The sequence below is a fragment of the Camarhynchus parvulus genome, chromosome 2 (assembly GCF_901933205.1).
Source record: "Camarhynchus parvulus chromosome 2, STF_HiC, whole genome shotgun sequence".
NCBI lineage: Eukaryota > Metazoa > Chordata > Aves > Passeriformes > Thraupidae > Camarhynchus > Camarhynchus parvulus.
The window spans coordinates 57,139,442-57,165,405 of NC_044572.1; the positions used below are offsets into that span (position 1 = coordinate 57,139,442).

A 25,964-nucleotide genomic window follows, 5' to 3' on the forward strand; every position below is an offset into this window, starting at 1 on the left:
AGTGACAGGCCTCCAACTAGACGTTGTGCCACTATAATACTCTGGTATTTGCTGTTCAACCAGTTCTCAATCCACCTCACTAGCCATTAATCCAGTCCATACTTCCTGACTTTGCATATGAGAATATTGTGAGAAGCAGTGTCAAAAGCCTTGTTGCAATAGAAGTAGACAATACACACTGCTCTCCCCTCATCCATCCAGGTGGTTGTCTCATCACAGAAGGCCATCAAGTTGGTCAAGCATGGTTTGCCTTTAGTGAATCCATTTTGGCTATTCCTGATCCCTTTCTTGTCATCCATGTGGATAGAGATGGCCTCCAGAATGAGACACTGCATTACCTTTCCCTTTCCAGAGATTGAGTTACGCTGATTGGCTGGTAGTTCCCCGGGTCCTGCTTGGTGTTTTTCAAGACCAGGGTGATATTTCTCAGGCACCTCTCCTGATCACCATGACCTCTCAAAGATGACCATGAGTGACCTTGCTTTGGTGTCATGATAACAAGACTTGAAAACATAGCAAATAGACATGAACTAAGCTCTACATATTTAGCATTATCCAAACATATTCCCATAACTAGTATCACAATATTCAAAATAGTTCTCAAACATGGACCAGTTCTTCAACCAAGAAAAAATAATTCTAGCATTTTAGATAATAGCACAAAGCCTTTGTCAGACTTTTAAACATATTTTGCAGAACAGAGAGCTTCTTAAGCAGACTTAAGACTGTCCCTCACACCCAGTGTAAGGGAAATACCAAATAGGGATCAAACACAGATCTTCTGCCTTCCTTGTTGTTGGGGTTTAAGATTCTCTCAAAGAATTTCTCCCCATATATGTTACTAGGAGACAATAATGACCAGGTACTTAAGAGAGAGAAAAGAAGTGGCCACAGCTCAGGGAAGGGGTCCAGCTGGCTACTCTCTCTGTTTACCTAGGGGTTTCTCTGGGAAGGGCAGAGATACTGTAAGAATTTGGATGGGAAAAGAAAGGGCTGAGGCAGCTGCTACCTCTGTCTCTGTCTCTGTCTCTCTCTCAGCTTCAGAGGAGGACGGTTGAGCTGGAGGGAATTCGCTGCCAACCACTGGAGCCAAGCCCACTCCTGCTTCTTCTGCTGTGGGGCGAGCCTCTGCTCATGAGGTCCCACTGAACTGGGAACCTTATTTACATCCTACCTCACTGAAAAAGGACTTTCAGCATCCACTCAGGTCCCTCAGGGGAAACCCCAGGATCCCTAAGCCCCCTTCTCCACCAAGGAAGCCTCTCCCGGCCAGGTTCAGGAGCCATGTTCAGGAGCCCAGCGGCCACTGCCCAGCCCCCACTGGTTTTTCCCACTGCTCCCAGATTTCTTTGCTACACTGTAACTCACACCCCTGCCCTGCAGGGAGGCCCCGCAGTTCCAGCTACAACTGTTGAGCTTCTGATACATCTCATCTACCACCTCAGAACTTTGCTCATCACTGCCTTCCTAGCTTGCCACTCTGAGGTTTCTGCTACAGCTCTTTTGCTATCCAGAGTGGGCAGAAGGATGGGCTGAGTGAGTTTGTAAGGGAAGCCCCCTCTCCATCCCTTTCTGCCGGCTGCCTCTGCCATTACTGTGTGGAGCGAGGCGGCGCCACAGCGCCCCCTGCAGCTGCAGGGGAATCATTGCACCTGCCCTGCCTGGCCGGGAGCCAACAGCACCCCTGCCGGCTGTGACCGTAACTGCACCAAAGGGGAAATGGCTTAAGGAGAGGCAAGATACAATTTACTGGGATTTCTGTTCATGTTTGTTGGTGTTGACATTGTTGTTGATGCTCGCCTTGTTATGCATACACACATTAGTAATGACATGTTATTCTTTATCTTGTATCTTTGCCTGAAAGCCCCTTAATTTCAAAGTTATAATAATTTGGAGGGAAGGGGGGTCATATTTTCCATTCCAAGGGAGGCTCCTGCTTTCCTTAGCCAAGACACTTGTATTTCTAAGCAGCTTGGAAAGATGATCTGATGTGGCAGTCCAGTTTTCACAGATCCTAAGGTTAGCATCCATCTTACGGACACTGGTCTTATGACTACTTCTTAGATAGCAAGACATTAATTTTATTTTCCTTTCTGCCTCTAAAAAACCCAATCTCTTTACATTTTAAGTATTGCCAACTTTACTGAAGAGACCTTTAAAGCAGTCTCTGGTGCCTTCTTTCCACTACTCAGCAAGCAAATGTTAACATATCACAACCTCCAGCACAATAGACCTATATGCACTTCATCCTACCAAAAGACAGAACCAGAAAAAGCTTCAGAGATGAAATAATATGTAATCTCTATAGAGATTCAAGAGCTTCACATTTCAGGTCTGAAGCACACTGGCTAGAAGACCTTGGTTGTAGCTTTTGCAGTCACAGCTTGAGCTAATAGGGTAGAGCAGCAGCTTCTTACTGTCTGATTTCTTCTAGCAGTCTGGAATCAACACACATGCATAAAAAACCCCATTCAATGCTTTGTAGTTTGGAGAGGAGCACAGATGTTGTGAATGTTAACGTCCCTAGCCATCTCAAGTCCTCAAAATCTGCCTGCATAAATACACAGCAACTGCAATGAGTTTTGGTGAAGAAGGTACCAACAACAAAAAACCCAAGCCAAACCCAAACTGAATCAGACTGAGCAGTCAGAGTATATTGTGTATCTGGAGTATCAGGAAGAAGACAATACGGTCAGTGACAGGATGCCAGGGAAGCAAGCTACCCCTGGGGGAAGGTTAGAGGCAGAGGGTAATTGGTACTAAAGGGAAGTACACCATCTGCCACCTGCTGCTGGACCCACTGGCCATTGCGCAGTCTCTAAAAGCTGTTCTTGAGCAAACCTTGAATTCCCTGTCCTTTCCATCCCAGCAGCACAGACTCTACAGGGTGGCTAACAGTTTGGGGAGCACAAGGCAACCTCCATCTCAGCACAATTCCCACAGTTCTGACCTATAGAGAAGACAGAAGTGATAAGAGTAACTGATGTTGAAGATAAGGGGCGTGGTGTTGGCAAAATATCCCAAAGGGTGCAGTAGGGGCAGCAGGTGGTTCACAGAAAGCACATATAACAGTTACAAAATACAGAGTGGATTAGATGTTTGTTTTCAGATTCTGATAAAATGCCATGGAAAAAACATGAAAAACATCGCTGTCTTGACATATGAGGATTTTTAGTTTCATATTTATCTTTTCCATTTTGCACTGTACATGCAGGATTTGAAAGTAGGGAAGCCCAGGAGGCAGTGCAGCTTGCCATTTAGCTTTATGTAGCTCATACCTCAATCAGGTTTTACACAGTGTAACTGCCCTTCTGGAAAATAACTGAGATTTCCACCCAACCCCTGATTTTTGCAATGTTGAACACAGATGTACAAGAGCACCTACCAGTTCATCTTCTACCTGTGCCAACACTTGCTATATACTGACAGCTGTATCTTGGTTAACAAATTATGAAGAAACAGAACTTTTGTTTTTAAGAAGTTTTAAAACACCTTACTTCAGTAAAGCATGTAAGCAAGAAGTTAACTGAGTAGGAATTTTTGAAAGTAATTAAAGTTCATACTCTGTCAAAGCCCTTTTTGGAAGAGGAACAGACTCTGCATTGGTACTCAGAAAGAAAAGGAACATACTTCAGCAAAAGCTGATTTAAAATGCAAATTGAGAAATTTTCTTTTTGCTCATGTATATTAAATAAATTTTAGGCACCTGCCTCATGAACCACAGCACCATGGGAGACACTGTGCTTATAAAAAAATGCTATTCTATTTCTGTATTATCACCTAGATTATTTCTGTTTTTTCAAACCACACTGCATTGCTGCTTGACTTTTCCATTCAAGTACTGTTATGCTTGAGGGGAGTTCACCAGTAAAGACACTATTCTCCTTTATGTCTGTACATATAAGCATATGCATACCTTCTACATTGTCCTAGGTTACAATATAAACATGTATTCTATCCCCATCTTCAAGAGCTGTTGAAACCAGGAGGGGCATCTTTTTTCCTTATCTCCTGTTAATGAACCCATCAATGTCTTGCCTCACGATTCAGAGATAACTCCCTCTGGGAGCCATTTCTGTTTAAGGGGAAATCAAGGACCCCACCGCATGACTCAGAACGATTTCAGCCCATTGCGAGATCTCTGCCCAGGGGGGAGGAGCTAAGCATCCCCATCTGGATATAATCTGGGTTTTGGGACACCACAAGCAGCCCTTACCCACTGGTTTCCAGAGGACAAGAGCTACCAGATCTTTTCTACAGGATCACCACTTCAACAAGACCATTTCATCTGGACTGCTACCACCACCCTAACCAGCAGGGTATCAGGTCGTATTCTGACTCTGTCAGTGGTTTTTTTCTTTTGCATTATTGGATGTATTTCAGGTTTTTTTTTTTTGCCTTTTCCTAATAAATTGTATTTCTGACTTGGAGTCTCTCACTGGTTTTGCTTTCAAACCAGAATATATTTATTTATTTACATATACTAAGAAAAGCAGTATTTTCTTTAAAAATACAAACTTCAAGTTTCCTTGCAACCTGCTTGTCTCTATCCCAGGGAAATTAACTGTAATTTATTGTTATTGTGTATTCTATTCCTTTACTCAAGTGTATGTTTCTACTTGAGAGACTGCAGTGTAAAGACAAGAAAATCTATAAAAGGAATATTATAGCAGCAAATGGAAAGGTAAAATAAAATTAATACCTTAACATGACAAAAACTATATGGCAGCAAGTAATTTGCTGGCAAGGAGGATGCAGAGCTGCTGGAGAAAGCTCCAGCCAGATATTAAAAAGGTAAACTGGGGAGATCTGATACCTTAAAATGCTGAGTGTTTCCAAAAAATGAGAGGTTGCTGGTGGATTGCTCAGTGGAAGATGTATTCCCACATGCATTAAAAAAAACAACTGGAACATCATGGACACTGTCCAGTACCAAAAGCTGCTTCAACACAGACATGGAGAACAGGCCAAAGTCAGGAGTCCTCAATGCTGCAGGCAGACAGCTAAAGCTTAGGTTCATGAATATACATTTAAATCTCTTTGCACAGAATATGCATATAAAGACAGCTTCCAAGTCTTCATAACCATAAACTGACTTTTTGTAAGTTTTATTTTCGCTGTTGTTTTTCTCCAAAACATATTATCATTGGAAACATAAACATACCTAACTTCTGAGCAGAAAAAACCCATGGAGGACAGCCACTTGACTGTGTTGCATTGTCTTGGTTTAAGACAATTTAAAGGGAACACCCTACAATGAGTTCTCTCCCTTAGTGTTAATCCCTTTCCACTGATAAGAAGAAACCGAATACTAGTAGATATAAGTGAAAAAATAGCAGTTTACTAGCCAGCAAAACAGCAACAGGCAAAAAAATAACAGTAAACAGTCACTAGATACAAAACTGCTATTTCTCACAGACGCCCACCAGAGACAAAGAGAAACTTGAATCTGCAGAGTGACCCATCCTAAGATGCTGCCCACCACAGCTGAGTGTATGGTTCTAAAGACAAAGGGAAAATGGCAGCAAACCCTCCCATGAAGGTAGGAGCTTTTGAAGCAGTACTAGTGGCAGATAGAAATTGTTGGGGTGTGTGGGATCAGTGTTCCCAATTGCTGCCGCCTCCTGACACCTGCTGGACTCTGCCAGTTTTGGTGTTGCTGCCTTGGGTCCCTACTCCGACGGAAGAGGAGGAAAGGAAGAATAGACTTTCAGCACTGATGAGCGGTACCCTGGCACCAGACCAGCTCTGGTTTAGTTCCGTCCACAGGTGTTGCAAAATAACAGTAAACTCTGAAAGACTCTGAAACAGTTTCTGATTGCAAAATGCTGATTCTCCACTTGGTACTGTTGCAAGTAGAGGCAAGAAAAGGCCAAGAGGCAAGCCAAACAGGGAGAGGGAGAGATCCCCGAGCGTCCCAATTTTTAAAAAGCCCTGGGCACCACCTCCCTATTCTGTTTTCTCGCGCAGGGGTCTTAAAGAGACAGTAACAATTTTGGGCATAAATAGATAGGGGATACAGTAACATTTTGGGTCACCTGGGATATGCATTAAACCTAGAGTGACTGAACTGGAAATAAAAGAACAGTGGCGCTATCCAGAAGGCACAAAAGGTTCAGAGGTTTGATGGAGCATACCTGTACTCAGTGGATAGTACCAGACAGCAGCCTTAAGCTTTACAGGTCACTGTGTTGCAGGACCTGCATACATTTTATCTGGGGTTGCCTTTTCATGCAGTCAGCTTTGCATTCCCTCACTTTCCATACAGGAAGACTCAGAGGCATTTGGATAGTTTTGTTGTAGTAAAATCCTTCCTTCCAAAGGCTGTCCTTTTGCTCCTTAAGAGCACTTCTCCTCTTCCTGCACACAAGCAGCAAGCAGAAAATATGGACTCTTCAATCTGGTATTTGACTACTGCTTTCTCTTGGAGCTTACTGTTGGTTTTGCTCATAGACCAAGAAGAAGAGAACCAAACCTTCATGGAAACTCATATGATGAAGAAAATAAAGTATGCCCCTTGAAAATATGACACCAGTTTCAGACAATATATACGGATGATAGTACCACTGTCATCACAGAGCCAAATCCAAACTCTGATCACCTTCTTCATGTGATTTGTCTAATATAAGAGCTCAAGCAGCCTATTGTAACCAGAACCAAAAATACATAATTAAAAATCACATAAAATCATATCCAAATCCAGAGAAATTATTTCTGAGAATTGCACAAATGCATATTTTTTTTTTAAAAATGGTTTAATTTCAAAGGCAACCTGCTACCCAACTTAGAGATACTCACTCACACTCACTGTTGAAGTTTCTGACAGAGTTGTTGTTTATATGGGTGGTCCACTGGTATTTCTTATACTACCATAAAAATATCAGCTTTCCTTTTCTGTTTGTCTTCTGTCTCAATTTATCTTTTTACAGAGAATTTGCACTCTGATACTATACACTATAATGTAATAGCACCAATTGAAATAATGGTACCTGGTCTTAAAAACCATTTAGATGTTAATAATGATAATAAATTAAATGATAATAAGCCCACATTTAGCCTTAGAAAGCAAAAAGCCTTTTCAACCTTAGCATGATAAAGTGTCTAACAAAGGTTAGGGAACACTGTCATAAACAGTCTCATAGGAAGTCCATGCACAACTGTACAAAAGGAGCTGCTATCCAAATGGATACAGTACAGCAGTCTCTGGTCAATGAAGAGTGAAAAATGAGCTTTAAGAAGGAAAAGAGGAGGTTGAACAATGACATTTTCTTTCTCCAGTTTCTATTTCCAGCTAAATAGTTGTGGCTTGCAACAACTACTCTTCCCTTCTGCATATCACAAGAAGAGAACACAGAAAAATTAATACCTTGAGCCAAGCCATATCCTAAATTTGTGCCTGAACATGGCCCTGTGCAAAGCATACAGCAATACTGAAGCTGGCATATGGAAATACCATAAAGTAGAGAAGAACTGGCACTCATATGAGAAAATACTTGAAATTAGAGATTAATGTTACATGGCTACAGCATTTCAAGCATGCTCTTTTACAGCTAGGGCTTTCCAGGAATTGGAAGCGAGCTCTTGTTTGAAGCTTAAGATAGCTTCCCAACACATACACAGTGAGCTTCATAATGCGACTCAAGGCCTGATGAAAGGCTTTCTGAGAATAGAAAAGGACAATTTCTTTTTTTGCCTAATTTTCTTTGTTTTTTTCTCTAAGCATTAAATAACAATGAAATACAGCAGAGCCAGCATTTCTAGAAAAAAAGCATTTCTAAATTTTGAACATTAAAAAATAGCAATCTGACACATTTTACAGTGTGCCTATCATTCTTAGATATTCTAAAACCTTTTACAGTTGAAAATATTTGTCATAGAGATACTGGGTTCTTCCATTTCCATTGAGACATGGGTATCACAGTCAGGTGTTACTTCAGTCATATTATAAATGGGTAATGAGATGGCTGGCTCTCACAATTAAGAGATGAATATTATGTGTATGTTGAGAAGTTTTATATATACAGTTATGTTATTTTTATATGTTCTCCCCATAATCCTCTTCCCCTTCTCCCTTATATTGTTGTCACTAGTCTGGGCATTTAGGGGAGGGCAACCTTGTTACCAGGAGGCACAGCATGGCAACATCTGACCATCAATCAAGTTGTAAGAAAGTGATCTCCACCAATGGATGGCAGAGAAGGAGTTGACTGACAAGACTTTGGGAGGGGCCAAGAGTATAAAAGGCAGAGCATTCACTTTGTAAATGAGTGCATGGCTGCTGGTCACACAGACTCTCAGAGCTGTAAAATTTTTCCTTATTCAGTCCTTTGTTTTATTTTTGTTAAAGTTTAATAAAACTTTGAAAATTTAAAAGTGAGTGTTGTTTCTCAAAAGTCATTAATGAAATTTTGCAGTGTACTCACTGGTTTTTCTTCTGGGTTCCCATTGGGCACCTCCACAACTCTGAGGTCATGGTCCACCTGCAGCCTTGCCCTTGTGACAAACTGGATGACCGATGAACTGTCCTGAGAAGAAAAAAGACGAAAAACTGGCCTTAACAACAACAACAACAAAAGCACCAACCCCCATCAAAAAAAGCCCAACAAACCATCAAACAATGGCCAGTATAGTAAATACACCCAGACAACGCTTAGTGAAGGCTAGGTTGGAGTTAAGTACCAGCCTGGTTACAACTCTGCTTTGAAAAAATATACTTTATGCTCATAAAAGATATACCTGAGCACATTATTTCAGATTATAGCAAAATCAGGTATGTTAGACTTTAAACACATACTTTGTATTTGGTTTGTTAATATTTCCCACATTTACCATGAAAGCAATACAGAGAATTTCCAATGACACAGGCAGGCTCAATATTAACTGTGAAAAATGTTCCAATTTGTTTATCAAGTGAACAAAAAAATGATATACAGAAACTGAGATAAACAACAATATATCCCGGGGGAGAACTTCTTATTTGAATCTGTGCATGACAACTATCTTATTCACTGTACAATTCCTCTCATTAATGCATATTTCTCCAATAAAACGCCCGGTGCATTTTAACATGCATATTTCAATAAGATGACATTTCAACTTACAGATTACTCACTTGTATGTGGTTTGCCTTGAGAAGAGTATGTAATAAGTAGAAAACAGCATGCACTAGTGATACTCAAACATGTGTAAACACTCTATGTCTTTTAAGGGAGTGTTGCTAAAAGTAATCTTAGAAGGGACCCAGCAATGGGATGAATCCTGGCTATATCCCAAGAAGCATATTTTGCATGCACTCAGTTGTAAACTGTGTAAATATGTAAACACTACTTATTTGCATATTTCAGCATTTCTATAAGTATGTAACAAACATCTGAAACTTCTGGCCGTGTTTGTACTTACTGTTTTCAAATATGAACAAACATTAACAGACTTTTTGGTTTCATTTGGAAAACCTCAATACTATTAATTGTTTTCTAATAAGGGCTCCCTCTGATGCTTTTAATCTAACAACTATGAAAGACAGGTTTATTTTAATAGGTTCATGTTATCAGTTTTCTCCTTCAATTATCTTGTTCCCTCATAACCTTACAGCATCTTGCCAGAATTAGTCAGCATTTTTTTAAGTAAAGGAACATAGGTCAAAATGCAGTAAATCACAAAAAATTTAAAAGATTTACTATTTCATTCAGCAGCTTCAGAGAAGAAATTAAATGGCAACCATTTGTTTATTGCCACAAATGTAAAGCTCAGCATTAATGTGGTCATGATGCATCTTCTTTGAATAATAATAATTTGAAGTAAAAATGACAAAATAACTGCTATGTCTCTCTTTACACGGGAAGATAATACATAGCTGGTCACAGTTTATATTCACTTACATTTTTTTAGAGTGAAATCTTACAGAAATCAATGAGATTTTCAGAAATCTCTAGCCTAAACATCATGCACACAATTAGGGGTCTCATTTGTAATTTTTCAATGTATAAATTTCTGAACTAAATTTATTTCTATTCTAATGGGTAATGGGTAAGAACTAAGATTAACACCTCTGTACACGCTGTGAATGAGTAGATCTGTTTTCTTTGATACCATTATTATTTTTCACACACTAGTAAAGAGGAAGAAATTGAAGTTTTGAGTTTATTGGTTCACCTAAGCGCACTTAAATTGGCATTAAAGACAACCTACAAGGAGACCACGTACTTTCTTGAGTATCTCGGTATTCAGCAGCATGTAGATATTTATATCACAGGACTCTGCTTTAGGTAGTGAGCTTATGTTGCAGTGTACAATTAAACAAGATCTGCCTGGTCTTTCACAGTCCTACAGGAAATATGGAAAAAGTTGTTAGGCAAAGGAGGTAGAAATTAAATGAAAAATTGTAAAATTCAATGATAAATGATAAACAGCAAACACACCAGAAAACTAAGTTATATAACTGCTATAATACAGCACTCTTGCACTGAAATAGCAACTTTCAAGACCTGAAGATAGCTGGCTACAGATGCCTGCCTGAAAGGAAGCCAGGTAAAATTCAGTCCTCTACAGAGCTGCTGAGCCAGGCAAGCATTCAAAACTGGAGGGAACAGGACTGCTGCTGCACACCAGCCCTTTGTGTAGGTCAGGCATCAAGTACAGTGCAGTGACCCACTGCTCCCACATGCCTTTGAGAGAGCAAAGGCTCTGGTTAACAAGTGTGTGCTGCCATGTCAGCTGAACCCCTTTCCACTGCACTTCCTGAAACCTCCTATTTACTTTTAAAAAACAGACAATTACAATCATTACATGTCCTCCCAGTACGAACTATCTGCTTCAGATCATCATGCCAAACCATGCAAAATGTTTTGTAAAATATGCTGTATGTTCAAGTGATGCCATAAGCGGTACTGTATCTTACCAATACTTTTCTGCCAGACTTCATGAAAAAAGCAAATATTCTGTGGAAAATGTTTTCATTTTCTTGAGGAACAACACATGGGCTGTGGTTTCTATGGAAAGAACAGCTTCCTTTGTCCTGACCAACCTGCAAGCACAATTATAAATCACAATTAGTATTCCGAATTAGTGAAATTACACAAGAAGGCTGAATTAGCCTGTCTGTAAAAACACACCTTAATCTGAGCTAAATGTCTGGACTCCTATTAATAGTCAAAAGAGAAAAATAACCACCTTGGGAGTCAAACAACCCTAAGGAAAGTATCTGAAGTAAACCAGATAATCATGCACTGGAAATGCTTTGACTGGACAGGATATGAATATGTCTAACCTAGCTCACGGGTACGTATCTGTGTTCTACATGTCTGGAGATAGAGGAGAAAAACCTCAGCAAAATATATGTTATGACATAGCATTTAAAATCAATAGCTGTCCTAGTTACAGAAATAGTAGGCATCTATTGTGATAGATGAGTATTGTGATGATTGACTCTCACAATTAACAGACAAATATCATGTATGTAGGTTAAGAAAAGTTTTATAAATTTATAGTTATGTTTTACCCCCTTGCATTGTTATCAATGGACAGCCAGGGTTGGGACATTTGAGAGGGTTGGATTGTCACTATGGCAACATCTGACCTCCAATCAGGATTTGAGGAAGTAAACTTCACCACTGGACAGTGAAGAAGCAGTCGATGGACAGAACTTTGGGAGGGGCTAAAGGGTTAAAAGGTGAAAGCTCCATTGTGTGGGTGAGCACATGGTGGGGAAAATCCTTTGCTCCCAGCATTGTAACCTTTTCTCTATTCAGTCTTCTATTGTATTTTGCATAAGGTTTAACAAACCTTTCTAAAATTATGAAAAGGGAGTAACTATTTCTCACATCTATTAAATACTTGTTATTTATTCCTGAAAGTTTAAATTACAGATGTCATTAGATTTATGCAGAGATACAAGGAGAGTACAAGTTTTCGTAGTACACAAACTTTTGGCATACTTCCTAAATAGTCCTGATTCATATCTCGTAAAAGTACAGTGTAAAAATGAGCCAAAACAGAAATGTCTCACAAGACTAAAAGGAATTGTTTAGCATGAAGCAACTTAAACCTGGTCCTTTCTACTTGAAGTTACTATCTTTTCTTAAACTGAAAATTGGCATAATTTTTAAAACACTTCAGCTGAAACAGAGAAAGGCACCTCCAGAGGTTCAACTCTGAACTTGGAAATACCTTTCCTCTCTGCCAACTACATAGCAACCCTATATGAGGTGGATTATAAATCCAGTGTTACAGTCCATATTAGGAGGGAAACATGCAAGAACTAAGCACCTCCTGTTACCTGCACTGCTCTGGAACAGACCATCAGGTCACCTACACCCTGTTTTATCAGCCAAAGGCAGCGGCTGCTTCCTAGAAGGCAGACACTGCTATTTGGCCAGCAGAATTTGGGGGAATTCAACCGGGCAGAAATTAGATCACACACATCTGTGTACCTGTGATCAATCAGCATAAGCTGGCAGGCAGCAGACAGGAAAGGATGCAAGGCAACTGAGCAGAAATCCATTTCTTTTGGCACTCTTGGAAGCCAAAGAGCCGCAAAAGGGGGAAAAAATTAATAAAAAATTCTAAGTGGATGGATCATGGTAAGGTAGAAGCAAATCCATCCTTTTGAAAGGACTGGCCACAGTTGATTTGGTGGGATATTTTCTAGGGGTTTTGGTTTGTTTGTTTTATTAGGATGACTGTTAGACACTTTTATTTCGCATCATGTGTTATTCTCAATTTTTACACGCACAAGTGTTCGGTAAACCAGCCAGAAAAAACTTGTGGCAACTTTTCAATAAACTTTGTTTTCAATTACATATTCATCTGTAGAAAGACAACTAGTTAAATAAAATCTTAGAACAAAACTGTTTGCATTATGCTGAGACAGAACTGCATCTCTGAAATACAGATCAAGATTTGTATTGTGAGCCTCATTGAGACTTTCTTCTTGTTCAAACATGATGCTATCCCAGCCACCTTGTGATACACAGACAAGGAAATTTCTGGCCAAATGTTTATGAGTTATAGATGCAAGAACTGTACAAGTCTTTGAAATGCAGTAGGAAGGAAGCCAGGCTCTTCATCAGACTTGGAGTTTCAGGGTACCTGGCATTCCAAAGCTTTTCGAAAATTTCCATTTCTCCATTTCTCAGCAGCCTATAAACAGATAAAGACTACCACCAGAGTGGTCTTCCCAGGATCTGGTATCCAACATCTTACAGAAACAGCAGAAGAGACTTTTTTTGAGCAGTGCATAGGATGTTGAAAGAGATGTGCACTGCTCAAAAAACTGGGGCAGGGAACAAGGGGCACAAAAGGCAGGCTCTTTTAAATCCTACATTACAACTACAGATTGGGAAATAAAAACCTTTCCCAAGAAAGGTACCAAGTAGAAGTAGCCCTGCAGCCTTCCAAGAAGGGATTTCCAAGGAGATTTGTTGGAGCTGTCTCTGCTGAAGGTTGTTTCATTCTGTTTTCCAGAAACTACTTATTAAGTCCTGAATAAAATAATTTGCAGTCTGGTGCACTGGTCTGGTGCCTACAGATAAATCTGTACTGGAAGTGTACCTAAAATCTATACCCAGAACACAAAGTCCATGTTAGCACATAAAGCAGGCCAAAGAAAAAGGTAAACCAGGCTAACTGCATAGCATCTTCAGCACCTGTGTTCATATTACACATTTTTCTAACCTGCTCTGAGTCTGGTCCTGTGGTCTGAATGTGCTGCAGCCACAAATTAATGGCTGACCTAGCAGATTTCACTGAACAGTTTTACATTACAGGAAAAAAAAAAGAGTCTAATTTCAAAGATCTTAAATTATTTTTTACTCTTTCTTCTTCTCTATATTCAGTGGTCTATGTCATCACATACAGTCTAGGCTACCACACATATCATGAGGTTTTTTGTGGTAACAGTGTAAAATTTTTGTAACACAGAAGTAAGTATTACTAATTATTGATCCTAGCCTTCAACTCCTGGAAAACATTTCTAATTTTAAAAAATACATTTTTTGCAAAGAAATTACATTTTCAGAATTCCAATTCTAAACTGAAAAATTTGTAAGAGGGTAGTTGTCTGATGGAAATCCAAACATTTTATAAAATCTTTTCACACAGATTTGATATATCTACTATTAGTCATTTTCATTACTTGAATGAAGCATGCTTTCACTATCTTGAATGTCTTCAACCTTCACACGAGGCAAACCAACATCAAGAGCAAAAGTAAAATCTTCCCACAGAAGTTTTTACTGACAGTCGTTTCTTTTTACTATGGTTGGGATGTTCCCATTCCTCTAGCAGTGTCTTGTCTTAGGCTGAAAAATACTTAACATCAATACACACATAATGTTTTTTCTAGTTTTTACCTCAATTTCAAAGGAACTTTTGTCAACCTGCTCAGCCCCAGTGTAAAGAAATGTTAAAAAAATTATTCTGATATTCTCACTGTGGAATATCAGAGTGATTAATGCAGCGGCACAGCCTGCACTCAGATATCACGTGCATTCTTGGACACCACTGGATGTCAGAATAGCCTTCAACATTTCTCAATAATAACACATTATTGTCAGGTGCCTCACTTAGACATCTGTGGCACTTGAAAATCATGACCTTTCAGACGGTTTTTAGTGGCCATCCAAAATCTGAGGGACTGAAAATCATTACTCATTCCAGAATATGTGTGTGTGTGTGTGTGTGTGTATATATATATATATATATATATATATATATATATATATATATATATATATATATACGTGTGTGTATGTGTGTGTGTGTGTGTCTGTACATGCATATGTGTATGTATATATATGTGTAGTCTCCTATTGTATTCAACATGTGTGCATATACATGTAACATGCATAAATGTAAGAAGATACAAGCCAGAACATTTTTACTACACAGACTTGTCATGGCACCTTGCATAACAGGCCTCTACATGTCACTATAACCCTGCAAAGGCTAATAATATTACTAATCTGTCATTATGCAGAACAGCAGAAAATCCCTTATACTACCTCTACCCACACCATTCTGTTATGATTTTATAAATGATCACACACTCATTCAGAGATAAGTTAGTCTCTAGCTTTGTTAATTTACTGTAAATTGCCCTCCCCGTGAAAATCCTATGAACATGCTTGAGAGACATTTAAATAGGACCAGCTGTATACTGGTTTACTCTGCCAACTTTTTGGTGTCAGCACAAACCACTAAATTTCTCAGAGACAAGATATAACCACCAGGAAAACATGCGCGTTATTTCATGCATTTAAAATGCTCTATCTGCAACAAGAAAGAAATTACTGCAGGATGACTTTAATGTATTCTGAATATTTGAATATGAATTACTTTTTTTCATGCTACTTTACAGGTTGAGCAGAGGCAAACCCATAAAGTAGAAATGGTTTTTCATCATGTAAGATTACATCTCTCTTGAGAAAAAGTGGCAGGAGGACGTTTCAGAGTGTTACAGCTGTATGTAAAACATATTATGTGCACTCCACACACATCACAGCCTAAAAAGCCTGCAGGATTTTTAATAGGGCTGTATGAGAATAGCATGTTGAATTTATTGCATACATAAGGATCATCATCTCTGACTTTCCCTGCATGGTGTAGGGATTTATGAGAATACTTGGGCCTAGTCTGCAGCTCCAAGAAGGAAGTACTAGTGCAAAGGGGAAAAACACCACACATTTTCCCGGAAACACAGAGAATAACCAAGAGCTGCCCATGAAGCCAAGTCACCTGGGAGTGGTTGGAGTTTCAAGGAGAAATAATATAGCTGCTGCCTCAGCACATTCCTGTTCTGCTATCATCTCTGTTTCCCACCTTCAGGGTACTTGCAGGATCATCTCTGCCCATCTATAGCTACTCTCAGAACATGGCAATTTCTACCAAGCCTTTGGGGCCTTTCAGAAATTGCTGCAGTTTAGCAAACTTTTAGCAAACAGTTTAAGAGTTTAGGCTACATTACCTGTAACATAAACTTCACAGGTAAACTGAAAGCCTGTGGCCCCTTCTAGATTTATCCTCAACCCATTAACGTGCATCAAAGGCAAGACCTCCCATTTTTTCAGGGCCTTGTATCCAGCACAAGGTGTCAGCCTGGGAGAAGGAAATCAAATACAATTTCAAAATGGGCTGGACAGGACAGCTGAGGACCAAGCACCAAATGTTGAGGACTAAGTGGATATTATCAGCTGATGTGGGGTTAAGTATGTGCAAGTGATAGGAGTCTCTTGGAAGAATTAGACAGAAAAACAGGAGGAAAACTGGCTGTTGCTTCCAACAAAGCATTATGTACAATCTCCCTGTTGCACTGCTGTATGTAAGAAGCCAAGGGCTATTCCTGTATTTATTGACTGACATTTTACAAAATAAATGTGCGAGCAAATATATATCTTCAGCTCATTCCCAATACTAGCAACACTAGATTTCCACTAAGGCAAAAGAATTCATTATGATATTAAAACTTAAGGTTTCCAAGCTCTTCCAGTAAGTCGGGAATTCCCCTCTTCAGCTAAATCATCAATAGTTGTGGGAGGGCCTGGAAGTCAGTAGAACTAAGTTGATACAAAGCAAGGTGGAAGGTGGAATCCACACGTGAGGGCATGTGATAAAACAAAACCCACATCCAACCTCAGAAAAAGTGTGTGGGCAAGTTTAGGGAAAACATTATGAGACACAAGATATTTGGAGCAGCAATTTTACTTCCAAGAAACATGCTCGAGGTCAGAACATAGGCCAGTCATTTCACAAAATTTTTAGCATTGTTCAACTCTGTAATGGATGCCTTTCTCATCATCCCTGGGCTATACTGACTCCAAAGGACTAAGAGTTTGGCTGTGGTCTGGCAGAGAGCTTTTACGTATTTTCTTCTGTATGTTTTTTCAAACTGATTTATTTATGTATTAATAACTAAGCAGTGGTTCAAGTTTTCAAACTTGAAAAATAAATAACAGATGTGTTTGTCTGACTTTGTTGCTAACCATAGCACATTCATCCTAGTATTAGGGGAAAAATGTGTGCAAGTATTCTGATTCAAAGATACTGATTCACCCTTTATTAAGTGAACAAATAATTGATAAACAGGGCTAATCTAACATGTCACACTGAGAAAAAAAGGGAACTGACAAGAAATTCCAGACAAGGTCAGACTCAACAGTAGACAAATAAGTTATGTAAATATGTTATCTGACTACTTGCACCATATGCCAAGAATGTTTAATATTCACAGATAATGAAATACATTTGAATCAGAGCAGTCTTGTTGATTCTGGTAACAAATTTAAAGAACCACTGAAAAAACAGTAAATAATTTTAAAAAATTAACCCAGTTTACCCAACTCTTGAAAGATTTCAACTAAAAATAGCAATGATGGCACTGAAAACTTTTAGTCCACAGATCCAATAAGCAGCCTTACAAGGCCATGAGAAGAGGCAAGTAGAAACAAAGTGGAGATGCTAAAGCATTAAATCAGCTTAGAGGGGGAGTAAACCATAGCTCTTGCTTCTGTTCCTGTAGACAACAGGAGAATGCACCAGATGCATATTTGGCGTAAATCATGCTAACCTGATTGGAACACCCTCAGATGTTTTTCTGATGCACTTAATATATGGTTTAAATAAATAATCAGATTTGATAAGCATGATTCTTGCACATTGGCAATATATAATTCTCAGGGTATGTCTCTATTTTAAAAGCCCCTGAGATCACTTGGCATTTGATGTTCCATCAGCTAGGTTCTATGTGTCTATATAGTACATCCTTTTCTGTATTAAACACAAATAAGCCCATGTTTGTTCTTTACCTAGTTGTTGGACTTTCCCTATGGACTGTGTTGATGTTAGGATGAGGAGCTCTGAAGACTGTGCAGGTAAGTACATTCCCTGCAGGGCTCAAACAACTCGTGTGTTTTGTTTCACTAAAGCAGATGTTTGAATGTATCAGAAAGGTATCTAAGATCTAAACTCTCTTTAGAAGCAGTGGAGAAAAGGCAGGACTTTCAAGGGGATGATTTTCCTTATCTATTGTAGACAACTGAAGATTAAATGGTCATTTTCATTCAAAAAAACCTCTTGAGGGGTGAAGGAGATATATTAAGTTAAGCAGAAAATGTCATTTGTTTCCAAGACATCCTCAGAATTTCCTCCAAGAAATGGTTTATTGATACTTTTGATACCATCTGGTACCTTGCAAAAGACTGGAATGATGTACTTTCAAAGCCAGGAGAGGAATCCAATACAAGACGCTTATTTTCATTCTGATACATGAACAGGGAGGAAAACCCTTCTGTCACCACATATACACAGATACCATTGTTTTAAACGCTTCCTTGTTCTTTTACTTCCTTCATTTACACCACAAATCTTGCACATTAGTTAGAGAAGAGAAAAGCTAGTCTAAGAGTCAGAATTTAAAACAGGACTGTATATTAAAAGAATTTACCAAGCAGTTACTGTCTGAATTTCCTTCTTCATTGTTTTTGGCAGGAAAAGCTTTACCAATGGAAAAATGGTGAATTCATATACTAACTCCTTCAAAATAAGAAAAAAAATTTAAAAAATTGTAGACTTTCTTTTCATTCAACAGGAGGAGCTTCTTTCTCTAGCTAGATAGCTTACAAAAAAACCAACTATATATATATTTTTCCACACCACAGCAAAACTCCTGATTACTACATGATTAATCACGGTAATCTGCCAAACTTCCTGCTTCCTTCATCATTCTCATAACAGATTATTTATATATCCATTCTATTTCACATCTTTCTTTATCTGAAATTTCTTTTTATCAAAAGGCAAATAAGGCATCTTTTTCAAAATTGGAATTCACATATTCAGCAAAAAAAATAGGAGCTATGGGCTATTCACAAAGTAGCAACAGTTTCAGCTGACCGAAAACATCAATCAAACTGCCACTCATTTGAAAAGTCATGATTTTATGGGGGGGACAGTGTTGTAAAATTTCAATACCTAGGTTATTTGACAAATTTTACTTTAGTTTAGAAGCTAATAATGAGCAGGCCACAATTGGACAACAATATTGTGTTGCTGTGGCCTGATTTAATATATGGATCACAGCGTTTTTTTCCCATGTTTCAATGGCCTTGATTTCTATATTATTACACTTTACTGAAAGACAATTATTTTTTTACATTCAAAGTGCCTTTTCCAAGAACATTCTCTTTAGAATTTTCAAAAGAAATCCACTGCTTATACAAATACCATAGAACTTTCATAGACAGAAGATTTGGTCAAAACAACTGGAAAATGCCTGAGAATTTGTTCAAATCTGGTTTCACCTAAAGATCCCAACTAGGAAGTCACAGAAAACTTTCTTTGATGTTAAGAAGTTTTGCTCCATCTTCAAGGATGCATTCAGCAATGCACGAAAAGATTAAAAGAAGGAGGGGTGAGAAGAAGAGTGGAGTTTGTTACCAGAAACTGCACTTGTTACCCCACATCCTTCTCCTGAACTGTGCTGTCTGCGGACAGACAGTGGGAGAGAGATCTCCTTTGCTTTTTAGTTAGTTTTTAGCTGGCTGAGGCAGAGAAGTTCCCTGGACTCTGGGTTTTCTTTTTCTTGGAACTGTTTAAAGTTCTGTGGATTGAACACCCAGAGGAGCAAGGGCAGCTCACACTGGTGGCCCACCAGGCTGGGCCTGGGCCACAGCATTTCCAGCACCAGAGGAACTGATAAGAGACTGAGTGAGCCGAGCTGCAACCCTCGAAAAGGACTTTCTGAGTTTGTCATCTCTTCAGATTGGCAAGAGGTTTTATTGTTTAGTATTGTTCATTTTTTGTGCTGGTGAGTGCTTTGCCTGGTAAGTAAAGTTTTTTTCCACTTCTCTCCAAGGAAATCTTTTCCTGAACCAGTTGGGGGAGGGGCCACTTGAATTTGCTTTCTAGAGGAACCCCTTTTGAGGTTTTCTCCTAAATTTGTCCTAAATCAGAACACCTGGACAGCCTTTTTTGTATAACAATGGAAACTTAAAAGACAAGTTCCTCTTCAGTTCATTATGCTGACATTAGGAACTCTTTCTGAGCTGCTTCACAATCCTCCTCCCTGCTCCTGTCTAAAGGCAACTGTGCCATGCTGGACCACAGTGTATGCTTCTGCCCTTCCTCACAGCCATCCTGGATGTCGAAGAGACAGGCCTCCAAGGCAAAGCCAGATTCAGTTGATATCACTAAGGTGCTCTACACTGGGGGTGGGGCAGGGAACACGTCCAGCTGCCTAAGCAAAAATGTTTTCGAACAGTCATTTAAAAAGCAATTAATGTGAAAGAGGGCAGGAAGGTCAGAAAGTACCTGTACAACTTTCTGTACAAATTTCGGTAGAGTATATTCCCTGGAATGAGTAATTTCCTCCAGTAATCTAGCTATGTTTTTAAATATGGTGCCAAAATATGTATATGCCAGTGTGTGTGTAAGTCATTGAAGTGAAGAGAGTACATGCGGGATGACTAACACAAAGGGCTAAAATAAATCTTGCTGTAAGTGCAAAATGTTCCTGTACAATCTTTCTGTCAAATGTCAATTCATTTTACTTTTTTCTTTCAACATTCACAGGAAGAGATCAATCAACTTAAAAGGTAAACCTGTAAAAGGAATTCTCTTAAATTCTTCCATTAATTCATTCAGTTTTTCTTTACTTTTTTTTAAATCTTACTGATATCCAGCTATCATAAAGGCACAATCCAGATCTCACCTGTGTAGAAAGAAGTGTGAAGTGAATATGCCAAACATAATAGGACAACCGGAGGACTCCTCTTTGTCCTTGCAAGAGAAGGACTTATTATTTTGCTCCCTAAACAAGAAGTGATGGGAAGGGTTGGACCAGGAGCTAGTGGCCTAGGCTAACTGGTCCATTTAAGGTTGATTGGTTGAAAGGTTGTCCATTTAAGGGGTCAGGAGTCACAAGACTGAAGTTCAACCCATTTTTCCCTCTCTGTAAATAATTCTCAAGATCTAAGTTTAGAAGCCTAGGGAAAATTAGGGAAACTAGATGGTTTCTGTATTATCAGTGGACACTGCCAAGTGCTTCTTCAGAGTTGCTTCTGTGCCTCTCTTCATTAATTGTTAGAGTAAGAGAACATAGTAATTTAAATATATTCTATTACTAGCAATTACTAAAACAGTCATTACTAGACTTAGACATCAAGAGTTACTTGCAAGGAGGGAGCTTGTTAAAAAACTGAGAACAGTATTTCTTTCCCTCTTACTTTCAAATTTCCTTTTACGTCATTGCCTAGATTGAAAACTCTTTCTGAAGAGACTGTCTTGCAACATACTTTCCAACAAGATTCTTATCTTGCTTTCCAACAAGATTCTTATCTCAGTGATGGTGATAATATGTTTTTTTATATTCTTGATACTGATTCGACAAACAGGCTCTACTTAGTCCCTCCAGAGGAGGGAAGAGGATCATCCAGTTCAAATAGATAAATTTGGTTTGCAACTGTTAATTCCTCATAATTGTATTTACCTTCAATGAAATGAAAATAAACCAGAAGGCAAGAATCTGATCCAGTTCCATAAAGCCAGCACAAGAATAATCCTGGACACATCATTAAGTTATGAACAGCTTCAGGAAATAACACGGTTAATTTAGTAGGAACTCCCATTGTGAAAATCTTCTTGATGATCCTAGAAAGCAGATCCTTGGCTGCCAGCCAAGGTCTGGTAGTGCTTCCCTTGCCCTTGTGTATCCCTAGCTGGATACACAAAGGAAATTACTGATCTTTCAGTTCAAAATCAAAAACATACACAAATATAATGAGCACTGTTTTTCTTCCTGGAAGAATAGATAACCAATGGCTTGAAGAGTGGAGAATATACCTTTATGTTAGGACTATCTTCTCTTCTTGTGTGAAGCTCTTCTATGTCATCATCTACACTATCACAACACTTTTACTAACAAGCTGAGGTATTTAATTTATTATGTTTTTAACCTGGCTGGTTTTTAACCTTTGCAAGAAAGCAAATACAAAAATTCATAAAAAACAAACAAACAAACAAACAAACAAACAAACAGTTACTAATTTGACTGAAGTGTTTCCAAAATATCATTTACCACTGCAGAATGTATTTACTATGTAAAACCAATGTCAGAGGTGAAATTTCCTAGCTAAATTTGAAAATTTCTAGTATCTTCAATTCATTAAAATTTAATAGGGAGGAAGTTCAATTGTTTTGGTTTTTTCCCCCCAGTTTTCTTACAATTATCCGTTTTTTTGTTTACTTCTGGCTTTTATTGTTGATTTGTATACTGGGGGCTCTGTTGGGGGAAGTGCTGCAAAAACTGCAGTGCTGCTCCCAATAGCCCTTGAATTGCATCTGAACATCTCTAGGCAGAACTACAAGTGTCAAAACATCTCCATGATCTGAATTTGTCTCAAACAAAATGTTAAAACACTTTCTGGAATAAAGCCAAAAGCTCAGAATGGCAGGAACATAGGAAGCATGAGGGCTGTAAGACCAGCAGATAATACTTCCTATTAACACCTCCCAGAGATACAGACTGTTCCAGTGAGCCATATGTGACTGTCATCCTGCTATTAATTTTTGTGCCTGAAAGACTAGTTCAATCAACACAATATGAGAGAGTTTGCTCCTGAAACTATCTTGTGTAGTTTATGTGTATGTGAGACAAACTCTAGTGCTTTAACTATGCATTTTGACTCAAAAATTTCACTGCCTTACAGTGAAATAGAATAACTAGCTTTAAGATAAAAACCATTATGTCATCAAATCCCAAATTCTGTATCAACAGCGTATTTTACAGATAAATGACAATTCCTAATCCTCCATATTAATGACAGCTATTATCAAAGTTTTGTCAACACTGACAGCTAGAATGGCTAGATTATAGGCATAGAGAAAATAATGACAGAAATACCTGCACTGTCTGAAAGGATTCTATTACCTTACTATCTTTATTGAAGTCTAGATTCTTGGAATAAGCAAAATAAGCAAAACCTTGAAATATTTAATGATTATGCTTACAAAAACTGTCTTGGAGAAACAGATGTCGTAAACTATTTTCTAAAGTTCATCTCCTTTTAGGTTTCCTTGTTTAATTAGATCTATTCTATGAAAAGTTGAAAAACTCTATGATTTTCATTCCCTTTTCAGTCAATAAAAACTCAATGAGAGAGAGCAGTAGGAAAGAGAGTGGGATGCCTTCTCTGTTACAACAATAAGACTTGGGATACATTGGTTCTAGTAAGATTCGGGATACATTGGTTCAGTGCCTGGCTCCGACACAAATTTCCTGTGTGAAGTCAAGCAAACCTTTTGGTGTTCCAATTATGTATCTGTAAGGCAAGGATAGCCACTGTCCCAGACAGGATTTTCTTGGTTCACATTTATTAACATGCTAGAGGTATTTAGAAAGTCACGTAGGAGAATTCTACTGACCATGTACCCAAAATCAATACTCAAAATTACTGGAATGCCAGTGTGTGAGGCAGACATCTCTCATTAAAACATACTTGCCTACTACCTGCAAAGAGGTCTCACAACAGCAGTTTAACATTTCTACAAAAACAAATTTCAAAGTACAATTCAGTAAAATAATGTGCAGAGCAATGCAACCTGTTGTTGGGGAAAAGCAATACAAACCCTGCATGCATTTATTACCACAGTGCTCAAGACCACACCACTCAGCTGGGACCTCCATTATAGAGTGACTGATTTTCGAAAAGATACCGACGTTTGGGGAGATAAAATCCATTAGGAAGACTTCCACCTTGTGAAATACAAAGCTGTGTTTCATGTCAGGTACAAACAGGTGACATGTGTATTTGTGAGCACACCGACAGTGGGAGAGCTGTGAATTCTAATAATAACTGAGGAAAATAAAGCATGGAAAAGGCCTTTGAAATTAACCCTAAGTTGATTTAGGAGCATTGGAATTAAAGGGTCAAAGATGTTGCTTTTTGCTTATAGTTAATCCATAAAGAGCTCTGCAACAATAACCTTTTGAAGTATAATTTTAGAATATTACTTATATCCTTGAAACTATAGCTTTGGAAAATATATAAAGGAAATATGCTTATCTCACACCCTATTGAAGCAAAGAAAAACAACTTGAGAGAGGAAGATGACCACCAGCTCCAGGGTTTATGGTTTCGACCAAGGGAAGCTGGACATCACTGTTATTAGATTTATAGTCTCTGCAATTAGAAGGTGGACCCACATCTGGGCAGCTGGACTCCACCAGATGGGATTTGTCTTCCTTCTGTCGGAAACTGGACCACCACCATCTGGGGATACTCCTTTAAAAACACATCCTGAGAAAAACTAAATCACAATAGTGTATAGAATTGTGATGTAATAATTTGGAATAAATATTGCTGATGAATAAAAAAATTAGAAATAGAAACTGCTGAAAAAAACTTATGAGTACCCCTATAAATACCTGTAATCCTCAATTATCGGTGTGCAGTTGGAGGGAAAACTTTCCCCACTGTACCCAGCGCTGTATTGCTCATACTTTACCATATTAGATAATAAATTGATTGCTGCTTGAATATTGGCCTAGTCAAGCTTCTTATTTATAACAACCTCTCTGTGTCTGCTGTGAACACACCCTCTCCTACAGCACACAGAGAGAAGGGAACAAACAAGGAAATGGGTCATGACACTTTGACAGGCAATGTGTCAAAGGAAAGGTGATCTTCTGTATATAAAGCTGGACTAAATAAACATTAAAAAGCAATGCCACAGAAAATTATACATATGCTGGAGAACTAATTAAGTGTGGTTGGCAAATTGACTCCATCTATGCACTACTATTGCTTCATACAATATTCCCACATGTTTCTCAGTCATTCTGTCTTTACTGCCCATCTGTAAGCCATATCTATATTTATCTCATACCTTCCAACAGCAAAAATCTTGGAAACCTGCTTAGAAAGATCTTTCAGATCTATATTTACACATCTTCAGTGACACAGTTCCCTAGATAATAGATAATACTTTTCAGCTAAAAGGCTAGAAAAGTAACCAACTTTGAAAGCATAATACTTCCTTTCAATAATTCCCAAAAGCTGATTTCATTTCACAAAGGCAGATTACTCTGAATTTCAGTAATAAATTTACCTCAGTAAAAAGGTTTCCATCTTTTGGCCACCACAGTGCAAATGATGGTATTTTGGTGGTCTAACAAAGGTTTTGAAATAAATAAATAAATATTAGAAATTAAATCTAAGAATTTGTCTACAGTTATGTTGAATTTCTTTGAAATTGACACAAAATTATCTTTTGAAAAGCATTGTGTTGAAAGAAGATCTTTTATTGTTTACATTTGTTAAAATAACACTCAAAAAAAGCAAATTATAACAAGGACTATAGCAAAATAGGTACAGATAATGTATTCAGACCTAGCTGATAACCACAGAAAAAAACCCAGGGAATCTGAGTTATCTTGATAAAGCATCCTATGGGTATTACATACATCATTTAATCCTCCCTCAGTCAGGGAGAGCTGATTAAGAGACAATCTTTGCAGGTGTGACTCGTGAAAGTGTTCTCTATATTTCCTTCAGCATCAGCCTGACCTAGTTTTCCACAGCATTGTAGGAAACCAGGAACATACAACTAGTCGTCTTTGCCCTAGCTGAGGGAGAACAGCCAATAGTTGGAGGGGTTCAGCTACTTATGATCTGGCCACAGATGCAAAGAACATTTGATTGTCTTAAAAAGCCACTGATTCACTGAGTTTTGGTGGACTTCTTTTGTTTTAGTCATTAGTAGCTCTCAGTGCCTCTCTGGGCTCAGAGTACATTGTAACATACTCACCATCATCTGCTGGATGTGAAATATTTCAGCTCCAGTGGCAGAGAGGCGGTTTGGAATTGAAATATCAAGAAAAGCTCCAGGAAGAGTGCTTGGTCCAGCATTATAAATCTGTAAGAGAAAAAATGAATACAAATAAAATTACATACTTGACTTCTCATAAATGGGAA

The 25,964-nt window shown here is 38.5% G+C and overlaps 1 protein-coding gene across 1 annotated transcript in view; it reads right to left on the reverse strand.

Moving 5' to 3' along the window:
- ITGA9 (integrin subunit alpha 9) overlaps positions 1-25,964 on the reverse strand; it is a 246,282-nt gene that overhangs the window by 32,823 nt on the left and 187,495 nt on the right. Inside the window, exons 23-26 of the mRNA XM_030971864.1 lie at positions 25,798-25,905; positions 10,898-11,023; positions 10,204-10,323; positions 8,424-8,525 (exon numbers count right to left, since the gene is read on the reverse strand). Coding sequence (XP_030827724.1) covers positions 8,424-8,525; positions 10,204-10,323; positions 10,898-11,023; positions 25,798-25,905 — 456 coding nt within the window. The remainder of the gene's footprint in view (positions 1-8,423; positions 8,526-10,203; positions 10,324-10,897; positions 11,024-25,797; positions 25,906-25,964) is intronic.